The following is a 13,369-nucleotide window of genomic DNA, read 5'->3' as shown; positions in this document are numbered from 1 at the left end:
CCTGTAATCCCAGTACTTTGCGAGGCCAAGGTGGGTGAATCACCTGAAGTCAAGGCGGATGGATCACCTGAGGTCAAAAGTTCGAGACCAGCCTGGCCAACATGGTGAAACCCTGTCTCTACTAAAAATTCACAAAAATTAGCTGGATGTGGTGGCTGGTGCCTGTAATCTCAGCTACTCAGGAGGCTGAGGCTGGAGAATTGCTGGAATCTGGGAGGCAGAGGTTGCAGTGAGCTGAGATCATTCCACTGCCCTTCAGTCCAGACAATAACAGTGAGACACTGTCTCAAAAAAAAAAAAAAAAGAAACTTTATTGTTTGATGATAATTAGAGATACCAGTACTGTCAGGAGCGGTGGCTCACACCTGTAATCCCAGCACTTTGGGAGGCTAAGGTGAACAGACTACTTGAGGTTAGGAGTTTGAGACCACCCTGGCCAACATGGTGAAACCCTGTCTCTACTAAAAAGACAGAAATTAGCCAGGTGTGGTGGTGTGGGCCTGTAGTCCCAGTTACTTGCGAGACTGAGGCAGGAGAATTGCTTGAACCTGGGAGACGGAGGTTGCAGTGAGCTGAGATTGCGCCACTGCATTCCAGCCTGGGTGACAGAGCAAGATTCCATTTGAAAGAAAAAAAAAAAAGAGAGATATCAGTTACTGAGGGCCTATTATGTGTTAGGTATTGAGTTCTTGCTTTGAAATAATTACTTCTGCTTTCAGCAGCAACTCTTTGCAAGTCAGGTATTCAATTTCCCATTTTATAGTTTAGGAAAGTGAGGCTCAGGGAAGTCAGTTTCTTGTTAAAGGTCACATAATAGGTGTTCTGAGTGAGAATTTGAACTCTGGTCTTCATGACTAAAGATTTGTGCAAGTTGCCCTTCGTGGCATTTTCCTTAATATGATAACTTCTTTTTTTTTGTTTGTTTTGAGACAGAGTTTCGCTCTTGTTGCCCAGGCTGGAGTGCAGTGGCATGATCTCAGCTCACTGCAACCTTTGCCTCATGGTTCAAGTAATTTTCCTGCCTCAGCCTCCTGAGTAGTGGGATTACAGGCATGCACCACCACACCTGGCTAATTCTGTATTTTTAGTAGAGATGGGGTTTCTCTATGTTGGTCAGGCTGGTCTCGAATTCCTGACCTTAGGTGATCTGCCCACCTCGGCTTCTCAAAGTGTTGGGATTACAGATGTGAGCCTCCACACCTGGCTGAATACTTCATTTTCAAGTGAACCACTTTTTTTTTTCTTTCAACTTGTTATTACGGAAATCTTCAAACATATATAAAAACAAAGAGAAAAGTATGATTGAACTTCCATATACCTATAATCTGACTTCAAAAGTTATCAGTGCTTGGCTAGCTTTCTTTAATCTGTGTTCTGTCTACTCCTCCCACCTAGATACCAGATAATTTCGTCTGTAAATACTTCACTAGATTTCCTAGAGCAATGCTGTCCAATAAAACTTCTTACACTGATGGAAATGTTCTTTATCTGTGCTATCTAAAATGGTAGCCACTGGCCCCACATGGCTATTGAGCATTTGAAATGCTTCTACTGTGATCCGAAAAAATAAATGTAATTTTAAAAATTTTAATTAGATAGCCACATGTGACTAATGTCTATCATACACCTAAAATGTTATTAATCGTTTAATAGAGGCTGGGTGTGGTGGCTCATTCCTGTAATCCCAGCACTTTGGGAGGCTAAGGTGGGTGTATCATGAGGTTAGGAGTTCGAGAGCAGCCTGGCCAACATAGTAAAACCCCATCTCTACTAAAAATACAAAAATTAGCTGTGTTGGTACGCACCTGTAGTCCCAGCTACCCAGGAGGCTGAGGTGGGAGAATTGCTTGAGTCTGGGAGGCGGAGGTTGTAGTGCGCCAAGACCATTGCACTCCAGCCTGGGTGACAGAGTGAGACTGTCTCAAAAAAAAAAAAAAAAGTAAATGATTATTAATAAAAATAATCGTTTTCTAATGATATACATCAGTAAAAACCCCGTCTCTACTAAAAATACAAAAATTAGCCAGGTGTGGTGGCACATGCCTGTAGTCTTAAGCTACAGGAACCTGAAGCAGGAGAATCGCTTGGACTTGGGGAGTGGAGGTTGCAGTGAGCCGAGATTGTGCCGCTGTCCTCCATCCTGGGTGACAGAGCAAGACTCCGTTTCAAAAAAAAAAGAACCCAAAACCAAAACCCAGAAACTATTAAGGATGTACCAAACTTTTTTGTTTAAATATAGCTTTCATTTATGGTGCCAAAAAGTGTATGCATTGTGGTTTAAAGTTCAACCATTTAAAAATGTGTATTATAAAAAATGAAAACCCTGGTCACCTCACTGTAAACAATTTTATATTTATGCTTTTTCTTTTAAAATATACAAATAACTCAGGGTTTTCATTGTAAAATAGTATATTAATACAATAGTTACTACATTATGTATATGGAATCACTTTTAAAATGAGCTAGGATGTGGTATGCCATGAGGGCTGACAGCTGTCTCAAAAATGAGGTATGTTGTAAAATATTCTCTGCATACACGTTAAAGGACCACCATTTGAATGACTGCATTCTCGTGTAAATCACTAAGACAAACAGGTGCTAGTCTGCCTCTTCTGCTGCCTTCTAGAGCTTCAAGTTTCTAGCTGATGAGCTAGCCCTTGTTTCTAGTTCTCCAGCAGGTGTCACTGTTGGGCTGCTGCTGCTAGGTTGGGATGGCTGGGAAGAAAAGATGTCCTTACTGTTTGTGTATGAGGTTGGCTTTTTTTTTAACAAAGCCTGTTTTTGGAGATGACTGTCGTTCCTGAGTGAGTGGAGTTCACAAAAGGTGATTGTATTTGAAAGGAGAAAGTTTTGTTCATTGGCCTTGTAGTGGGAGATAGGCTAAGGAGAGATGTTTGGATCCTTGGTGCTGCTGGGATGTTTAATAGTGTTTGCAAATAGTGAGGGTATTAATAAGCACACAGTGTGTATTTCAGTGTAGCTCTGTGCTGCTGAGTGGTAATAACCAGTACACAGTTTGTCTCATTTTGCCTATGGGCAGTGGAGGGCAAGCTGTCTTTGTATGATAGTCCGACGCTACTTTGCAACTTGAGTGGCATGCCCTTGCTTCACTACAAAGAAATGACTTCTCTGTGGGAGTGCATGATCCAGAAGATCAGGGTATTGTGGCTCCCTGCGGCAGGGTGCCCTTGGCCTTTAAAGGCTGGGATTAGGAAAAAGAAAATGGTTTCAATGGCAAGTTAAGACAGGAGGGAACCTAGAACTTTTGAAATCCAGTCTCTTTCTGTTGAGAAAACAGATGCAGAGAGAGTAAATGACTTCTTAAAGAGGTGTTTATAAGCAAAGGTGGGATTCGAACTCCTGGGCCCTGAAGAGGGCACCCTTTCCTCCATTTCTTTTGAAATCAGTGCCTCAGACACCAGTTTTCTTTCTCAAAGCCTCTGTTGTTCATGTAGGTCATTGCCTGAGGGGACTCTTCAGTCAACTCTTTTTTTTTTTTTTTTTTTTTTTTTGGAGACAAAATCTCACTCTGTGGCCTAGGCTGGAGTGCAGTGGTGTGATCTTGGCTCACTGCAACCTCCGCCTCCTGAGTTCAAGCGATTCTCCCACCTCAGCCTCCTGAGTAGCTGGGATTACAGGCACGTGTCACCACGCCCATCTAATTTTTTGTATCTTTAGTAGAGACAGAGGTTTCACCAGGTTAGCCAGGCTGGTCTCGAATTCCTGACCTTGTGATCCACCTGCCTTGGCCTCCCGAAGTCCTGGGATTACAGTTGTGAGCCACCGCACCCAGCCTTAGTCAACTCTTACTGTAAGAAATTGGAGGTCTATTAGATAATTTGTAATTATTATTTCTGGGTAGAGTGGTAACCAACACAGTGGTTACAGGAGAAATGCTGTTTTAGTTATTTGCCCATAGAACTACACTGATTAGTTTTAATAGAGTGATTCCAGTTAGGGATGTTCACTATTAAAATCCCAGGCATTGAGAGAGAGAAAAATTGGTCTCAATCTCCTCCTAGAAGCACTAATTGTTTCTGTATTCTCTCTCCAGGTAGTTAAGAAAGCCTTGGATCTGGAGTATTTAGTAAGGCTGAGTGTGTTCTGAGTATTTAGATCTTTTTCTCTCATGATAGATGAAGACTGAGGATGTGCATTGATGGCCTTAGCGTGAAATGTGGCCAGAACATCAAAGGTTAGCATTAGAAGACCTCATTGGATTGCTGAGTTTCTTAGACTTTTGTGGAGGAATTACTTTGGACTTTAGAACAGTCTGAAGCCCTTTGAAGTTTCGTGGGCCACCACACTTATTTGTTCCCTTAGTTCCAGTCACCTGGGGTTTCTCCATGGAGGCCTCTGCGCAAACATCACTGATGGCAGAAAATAAGTGGGTGTGTCTGTGGGGCTGATTGTAAGTCCACAAAAGGGAGTCTGCAACCTAAAAATGAGGCAAGTGGAAGTCTTCTTAGCCTGACTGGTATAGAAAGGGGCCCAACTATAGTAGTTTTTCTGTGCCATTGATAATAGTTGGGTCTGAAGAGTTTTGATAGCTAATCTCTCCCAGTTTCTTTGGATGGGGAATATACTCAATTTATTATTCAAAACCCAGTACCATTTCCTTTGGGAAACCACCTCTGACCACCCCAAATAATCACTTCCTTTTCTTTGTTGCATGTGTACTAAATACTTCTTTGTGATATTGCACCCATGACAGAATATTGTTTGTTTACCTTTCTGTCAGTGAGCTCCCTGAATACAATGATCGTGTCTGTGTGTATCCCTTCTGTACCTAGACTACTACCTGGCCACACAGTAGGTGCTCAGTAAACGTTAGTTGAATTGAATAAGTAGAATTGAAATTATATTCCCTATGATTTCATATGCAGTGTAAGTCCTGTTTGGCCTTTTTAGCAAAAAAGATAAAAAGATCTATTATTATATCACATCATTTGGTCTTACAGAGAGTCATTGGCTGAATAAATGAAGCGGTATTACCTAGAGTTGTACAAGGAAGTCACAACTTCCATAACTGGAACTCTGTTGACCTCTGATGTTTCACTGTGTTCTATGTTCTTAACTTGTGAATGGGTTGTCCTGAAGCCTGTAATAAGTCTGTTGCACCTGGTCCAGTATGTGTCCTTCATATTAACCCCAAATTGATGACTCAGGGCCTGCACCTTCCTTAACAGTACTGGCATCATATGCAGCCTTCTTTTTTTTTCCTTTTTGGTACCCCATTCCTATTGAATACAGCTTGCTCTTGAGACCACTTTGTTGGTCTTTGGCTTGGCATCTCAGTAATATCTCTGCCAGTCAGTGCTGTTGGTATTTTTTTTTCTCTTTAAAGATTCTTCTACAATTTCTATGAAGGTGTCCAAGGTGAGCAGATGGCTTCAGCTCAGGAGTTCGAGACCAGGGCTGGGCAACATAGTGAAAACTCATCTCTGCAAAAAGCTAAAAAATTAACTGGGTGTTGTGCATGTGCCTGTAGTCCCAGCTACTCAGGAGGCTGAGGTGAGAGGATCACTTGAGCTTGGGAGGTGGAGGCTGCAGTGAGCCATAATTGTGCCACTGCACTCGAGACTGGGTACCTGGGTGGAGACCCTGTTTCTAAGGAAAAAAAGAAGGAACTGAAGAGTGTGCACAAGGGCTGCTCCATGCATGAGTTTTGTTGTTCCTAATAACCTGACAGTTGGGCTTATAAACTGTGATTGATCCATGCATCCATCCATTCACTCATTCCATTAACAGATATTTACTAAGCATCTGCACATACCAGGTGCTATTTATTTTATTTTATTTTGAGACAGAGTGTCACTTTTGTTGCCTAGGCTAAAGTGCAGTGGTGCAGTCTTGGCTCACTGCAACCTCCACCTCCTGGGTCGAAGTGATTCTCCTGCCTCAGCTTCTCGAGTAGCTGGGATTACAGGCACCGGCCACCATGCCTGGCTAATTTCTTTTGTGTTTTTAGTAGAGATGGAGTTTCACCATGATGGTGAGGCTAGTCTTGAGCTCCTGATCTCTGGTGATCTGCCCACCTTGGCTTCCCAAAGTGCTGGGATTACAGGCGTGAGCCACCACAAACGGCTGGCACCAGGTGCTATTTAAATGCCAGCAATAATTCTTTCATGCTAATGGAAGAACGGCAATTAAAAAAAAAAAAAAAAAAAGAAGAAGAAGACAGTATACCAGACTGTGACAAGTTCTATGGCAAAAAAGAGAAATGTATAAAAAAATGTAGAGGATGCTGCAATTTGAAATAGGGTCACCAAAAAAGTCCTGATAATGTTAAACTGGAGCAGAGACCTTTAAGAAGTACAAAAGCAAACCCCATCGACATTAGGGGAAGGACATTTTAGACAGAGGAAAGGGCAAATGCAAACTCCCTGAGAGGCTTGGCACTGTCAGGCAGTGCAGCTGGAGCACAGCAAGGGGATGGAGTGATAGAAGATGAAGTTGGAGAGGTGACAAGGATGAGATTATGCAGGGTCTTCTAAGCCATTTAAGGGATTTTTTTTTTTCTCTTCCTTTGAGAGATTTGGGAAGCCATCAGAAATGGAGTAGCACGATCTTATATTTTAAAAAGAGAGCTATGGCTGCTGGTTGAGAATAGACTTAGGAGCTAAGTAGGGTAAATTAAAGCTAGGCCAACTCCACACACTTTTAGATTGATTTGTGTCTTGAGACTGTGTTGGAAACCAAGGAGGAGTGACTGATTCTGTCAAAATAAAAGAGGCCTTAAATGTTCGGATGAAGAGCTGGTAAATGGGTGAACAAATGATTGAATGAATGAATCAGTTCTCTCAGCAGACATATTACCCACAACAAAGCCCCTCCACTCTTCCCCAACCTCCAAATAAGAAGGCATGTTGGGCCGGGCGCGGTGGCTCAAGCCTGTAATCCCAGCACTTTGGGAGGCCGAGGCGGGTGGATCACGAGGTCAAGAGATTGAGACCATCCCGGTCAACATGGTGAAACCCTGTCTCTACTAAAAATACAAAAAAAATTAGCTGGGCATGGTGGCGTGTGCCTGTAATCCCAACTACTCAGGAGGCTGAGGCAGGAGAATTGCCTGAACCCAGGAGGCGGAGGTTGCGGTGAGCCGAGATCGCGCCATTGCACTCCAGCCTGGGTAACGAGCAAAACTCCGTCTCAAAAAAAAAAAAAAAAAAAAAAAAAGAAGGCATGTTATTGAAACTGAAGAAGAGAGTGCTTAAAAAATTTATAGTAAACAAGAGATCGTAAATGGAAACAAAATGCCTGTTTTTTGCTGCTTACAAAACTGTTGCCAATTCATTTGTAAAAAACAAACATTACAGAAATATGCGATTATAGAAAGTGAATATCCTCTCAAAACCACTGCTCAGAGATCTACTATTAACAATTTGTGCATGTGTTAACTCCAGAATTTTTTTCTATGCTAATGAAAACACATTTTTCCATTTATTTAAATTCTTTTCCTTTTTCTTTTTCTTTTGGGACAGTCTTGCTTTGTAGCCCAAGTGGGAGTGCAGTGGTATGCTCTTGGCTCACTGCAGCCTCCACCTCTGTGGTTCAACTGATTCTTGTGCCTCAGCCTCCCCAGTAGCTGGGATTACAGGTGTGTGCCATGACACCTGGCTAATTTCTGTATTTTTAGTAGAGACGGGGTTTTACCATGTTGGCCATGTTTTTTCTTTTTTTACAGTGTTGCAGGATCTTGCGTACTTGAGCGTTTTTAGAAGATGAAGTTCTAGAAGTGGACTTGCTAGTGCCCAAGAATATGAGCATTGTTAGCGGTAGATGAAAATTATTGTGTAGTATTCATTATTACTAATATAAGATGTATAAAGTATTTCCTATTGCCTGTTTTTTTTTTAGCCTGTTTTATTTAACTGAACATTATTTCATAGATTTCATAGATTAGAACTCTTAAACCTTTTTTTCCGTGTAAGCTCTTAAATTTATCAGTAGTAAATTCTCCTACTACAGGTTTTCAGGAGCTTCCTTCTCAAGTTCTTGAGAAAAACTTTGTTTTATTAATTCTACATAACTGCCACCTTGAGGTGTTAGTGTACGTTTCTTCTCTGACACCCTTGTATGAGAAAAACATAGCCCTGTTCAGTCTCTGACAATCACATACATACTGGCTTTCGTCTACTTAGTCTTCTGTGTCTTATTAAGTGGAAAAATCCAGGCATCTCCTGCCTTTCCATAAGACAGTAACTTATTTATTTATTTTTGAGACATAGTCTTGTTGCTCAGGCTAGAGTGCAGTGGCACAATCTCGGCTCACCATAACTTCCGCCTCCTGTGTTCAAGTGATTCCCCTGCCCCAGCCTCCCAAGTAACTGGGATTACAGGCACCCACTACCACGCCTGGCTGAATTTTTGTATTTTTTTTTTTTTTTGAGACGGAGTTTCGCTCTTGTTACCCAGGCTGGAATGCAATGGCGCGATCTCGGCTCACCGCAACCTCCACCTCCTGGGTTCAGGCAATTCTCCTGCCTCAGCCTCCTGAGTAGCTGGGATTACAGGCACGTGCCACCATGCCCAGCTAATTTTTTGTATTTTTAGTAGAGACGGGGTTTCACCATGTTGACCAGGATGGTCTCGATCTCTCGACCTCGTGATCCACCCACCTCAGCCTCCCAAAGTGCTGGGATTACAGGCTTGAGCCACCGCGCCCGGTGAATTTTTGTATTTTTAATAGAGACAGGGTTTCACCATGTTGACTATATTGGTCTGAAACTCCTAACCTCAAGTGATCCACTTCACTCAGCCTACCAGAGTGTTGAGATTACAGGTGTGAGCCGCCATGCCCAGCCAGCAATAACGTTTAGATATCTAATGTATTTGTCATTGGGATGGTTAGGCAACCCGTTTTCTCTTTGGCAATATGGCAGTGAGGATAGAGTGAAGGAGGGGTATCATTCTGTTCATCTTTCTTATCTTTGCTGCTCACCTGCCTGACTAGGTCACTCTGTTTGAGCCTCTGAATTCTGTGTGTGTTCCCTGCCCTACCCTCTATATCAGGCAATGGCTTTTTGTAAAGGTCAAGATAGTAAATATTTTAGGATTTGAAGGCCATCAGTCGCTGTTGCAATACTCAACTTTGCTGTTGTAGTATGAAAACAATCACAGACAATATCTAAATGAATGAGTGTGGACCTGCTCAGTGGTTTACGCCTGTAATCTCAGCACTTTGGGAGGCCAAGGCAGGTGGATCACTTGAGATCAGGAGTTTGAGACCAGCCTTACCAACATGGTGAAACCCTGTCTCTACTAAAAATAGAAAAATTGGCCGGCATGGTGACAGGTGCCTGTCTTCTCAGCTACTTGGGAGGCTGAGGCAGGAGACTGGCTTGAATCTGGGAAGTGGAGGTTGCAGTGAGCCGAAATCATGCCATTGCACTTCAGCCTGGGCTACAGAGTGAGACTCTGTCCCAAATAAATGAATGAATCAATGAATGAGAGTGTGGCTGTGTTCCAGTAACGCTTTATTTATGGAGACAAATGGGATTTTCATATAATTCTCACAAGTCATAAAAAATTATTTTGATGTTTTTCAATCATTAAAAAAATATGAAAACCATTCATAGCTGGCTTTGGCCTGCAGGCTATAGTTTGCCAATTCCTGCTTTATAGGAATGTGATTTGGAAGAGTCAGGTGCTAGAGTAATAGAAGGCATTATGATAGTGAGGGCCTCAAAGAGGTTGTTAGGGGACTCCTGCACTTGTGCTTGTTCTCTTTCTTTCCTTCGGTCTAGATGCTCTAAGTATTGGCTCTTGTGGGATTATTTGATGGTTAAGAGCAGGCATAAATGCATAAAGAATTACTTGCTTCTTGTGCTGTCTGGCCTGAAGCAAGGTTCTCCAGCCTTCACTTTCTTTCTTGGGAATCGCGTGCAAATGAGAAGGCTTGCCCTGGTTGGGAGGGCATGAGCCTCCAGGGCCCCCAGGCAGTTTGCTTGGCAAGGCAGCCCTTCCCCCATTGCAGGTCATGTTAGCACCTGCTAGCCTGATCTAAATTATTTCTCATCATTCCTCTCTCTGGGCTCAATGGCGTAGAGCGTGCTGTGTGCTTTGTATACACCCTGAAACATGAAAAGATGTAATCGCTTCTGTCAGCTCAGGGTGTTGGAGCACTCAGGGACTGCAGTGAAGTCTGTATGTGTGCTGCAAATATGTTGGGAGCAATTTCCCGTGTACTCATTCTTCCTGCTTCAGATCCCCTTCTCTACTGTATCTATTCAGAGTGGTGCTCTAAAGTGTGCGTTGGAGATTTTTCCAAGAAAATAACAGCAGGTGTATGGGATTCTGTTTGCATAACATATTTTGCTTATTGTAATTGTTCCCAGTCCATTAGAACTGTGCAGGTAGTGTCCTCTCCTCCTCCTGGATTTCCTACACATTTATGAAGGGGTTAGGGGGTGGGCGCAGGATCCAGTACATCTTATTTCAGCTCTTTCTTGGAAGCATTCCTGACAACATGTTTGTGTGAGGAAATTTTGCTTTCATGGGTGGGCCTGTTGTTATATTAACCCAGGGATTGCAAAATAGTCCTCAGGTATGTTTGTTTGCCTCACAGTGTTTCTAAAAATTTTGATTTTTTTTTCCCACATAAATTCAGATATCTGGATTCTGTTGAAAAAACTGGCTCACATTCCCACATTACAGTCAGCAGGAATTGAATAGGATAGCACCTCCTTTTGTCAAGACATGGACTTTTTGATGCCTTGGCCTATGCTAGGCTGATGTCATGTCTCCTACTTAAATCCAGTTTTGTGTACCTGCCGTTGCATTAGCTCAAGCAAAATGTGTTGTTGATGGTTAGGTGTGGGTAAATATTTCCTAAGTGCCCTACCACTTGGCTCCACCAGGGGGAGGCACTGGTCATTGCAGTACCCGCTCCACCGCCCCACCCATCCTGCCTAATTCACCCGCAGGGGCTCCCCCTGCTTGCTGTAGGCTGACATGCTGACAGCCCCCTCACCTGAGAAGCTGCCTGATTTTTAAATAGCAACAATTAACAGACTCCTCTTCTGTTTCCAAAGGGGGAAAATGGAGGTTCCAAGCTTATTTGCTGGATGAGGCTCACTTTAGTGAGCAGATCTCGGTTATGCCAGATTATGCAGTATGAGAGCAACCTTCTTTTGGACTATGTAAATAGACTATGTAAAATCTTGGAGAAGAATGCCTGCACCTTTTGCAGAGCGTCTTGGACAGAGTGGTGGGTTCCAATGAAAAGGCCGCATGACTTGGGTGTCACTTGCCAGGAAATTAAAATCAAGTTAGAGCAGGAGTAGAAAATTGTAATAATAAAGAAATCAGAGCTGAAAGTATAAGCTTGTCATAGAAAGAGAATTGCAGCTTGTTAACATCGTGCCCTTTTCCTTTGCTGCATCGGAGGGTATGTGTGAATCTTTTTGCCTCTTCTGTTTTTTTCCTCCCCTGCACAAAGGTAGCCTAGCTTCTGCTGCCTCTGTCTCCTTGCTGTACCCTTGGGTCGTTTCACCTCAGCAAGATGGCATTTATCCTTTCTTTGTTCTGTTGGCACATGCAACCCTTTTTATCTTTGTGTACGTGTGTCTGTAGTAGAAAACATAACATAGATTTACCCTCTTAACAATTTAAAAAATGTACAGTACACTTTGTTGTTCAGTAGATCTCTAGAGCCTCTTCATTTTATGTGACTGAAACTCTGTATCCTTTGAATGACCCCTTTTCCCCTTCCCCCAAGTCTCTGGTAGCCACCACTCTGCTTTCTGTGAGTTTTATCACTTTAGATACATCTTATTAATGGGATCTTGCAGTATTTGCCTTTTTGTAATTGAGTTACTTCACTTAGCATAACGTCCTTAAGGATCATCTATTAATATGTCATAGTGGCCGGGCGTGGTGGCTAACACCTGTAATTCCAGCACTTTGGGAGTCCAAGGCAGGTGGATCGCTTGAGGTCAGGGGTTCGAGACTGGCTTGGCCAACATGGTAAAACTCCATCTGTACTAAAAATACAAAAATTAGTGGGCTGTGGTGGTGGGCACCTATAATCCCAGCTACTCGGAGGAGTGGCTGAGGCAGGAGAATAGCTTGAACCCAGGAGGCGGAGGGTGCAGTGAGCTGAGATTGCGCCACTGCACTCCAGCCCGGGTGACAAAGCAGGACACCATCTCAAAAAAAAAAAAAAAAAGAAAGAAAAAGAGAAAACTTACAACATGTATCAGAATTTCTTTGTTTTCAAAGGTTGAATAATATTCCATTCTATGTATATACCACATTTTCTTTATCCATTCATCTGCTGATGGACATTTATGCTGCTTCCACATTTTGGCTATTTTGAAAAATGCTGCAGTGAACATGGGTGTGCAAATATCTCTTCAAGATCCTGTTTTTAATTCTTTTAGATATGTAACCAGAAGTGGAATTGCTGGACATATGGTAGTTCTATTTTTAATTGTTTGAGGAACCTCCATACTGTTTTCCATAGCAGCTGAACCATTTTACAATCCTACCAACAGTGCATGAGGGTTCCAACTTCTTCATATCCGTGTCAGCACTTGTTACTTCCTGTTTTTTTTTTTTGTTGTTGTTGTTATTTCCTGTTTTTTTTTTTTTTTTCCTTTTTTAGTGGTCATCCTAACAGGTGTGAGGCGATAAATAATTGTGGTTTTGATTTGCATTTCCTAATGATTAGTCATGTTGAGCATCTTCTTATATGCTTGTTGACCATTTGTGTATCATTATTAGAGAAATATGCATGCAAGTCTCTGGCCCATTGTTTAATATGGTTATTTGTGGGTTTTTTGGTTATTGAGTTGTAGGGGTTGCCTATTAGTAAATATTTTCTCCCATTCCATACCTTGCCTTTTCTCTTTTTTTTTTTTTTGAAACAGAGTCTCACTCTGTCACCTAGGCTAGAGTACAGTGGCACGATCTCAGCTCACTATAAACTCCTCCTCCTGGGTTCAAGCGATTCTCCTGCCTCAGCCTCCCGAGTAGTTGGGATTACAGGTGCCTGCCACCATGCCTGGCTAATTTATGTATTTTTAGTAGAGACAGGTCTCGCTGTGTTACCTAAGCTGGTCTTGAACTCCTGGCTTCCAGTGATCCTTCTGCCTTGACTTCCCAAAGTGCAGGGATTTCAGGAGCGAGTCACTGCTACTGGCCTCCTCCTCTTTGATAAAGGAGGGAGCACAAATAACCTTAATTTCCCAAATTATAGGACCATTTTCTACATTGAAAGGGAGCACCCACCCAGGGCAGAAGTGTATTTCAGAAAGATGGAGAGCCTTGAGATAGGTAGGAATGAGCACAAATCTTTCTAAATGAACATCGACTCTTCTGACTAATACAGGGGCCTCATGCTTTAGAAACAGTAAGCAAATTT

The 13,369-nt window shown here is 42.5% G+C and overlaps 1 protein-coding gene across 8 annotated transcripts in view; it reads left to right on the top strand.

The window, feature by feature from the left end:
• The window catches only part of AMBRA1 (autophagy and beclin 1 regulator 1), a 173,739-nt gene that overhangs the window by 11,222 nt on the left and 149,148 nt on the right, over positions 1-13,369 (top strand). Inside the window, exon 8 of one of the 8 annotated variants that reach the window (XM_074401391.1) lies at positions 5,811-6,067. The exons of the other annotated variants lie outside the window; for them this stretch is intronic. Within the exon in view, the coding sequence (XP_074257492.1) occupies positions 5,811-6,067 (257 nt within the window). The remainder of the gene's footprint in view (positions 1-5,810; positions 6,068-13,369) is intronic. 8 annotated transcript variants of the gene reach the window in all.

This window comes from Saimiri boliviensis, chromosome 6 (assembly GCF_048565385.1).
Source record: "Saimiri boliviensis isolate mSaiBol1 chromosome 6, mSaiBol1.pri, whole genome shotgun sequence".
Taxonomy (NCBI): Eukaryota; Metazoa; Chordata; class Mammalia; order Primates; family Cebidae; genus Saimiri; species Saimiri boliviensis.
The sequence above is the reverse complement of the archived record's forward strand: the minus strand, read 5'-3'. Positions and strand labels throughout refer to the sequence as shown.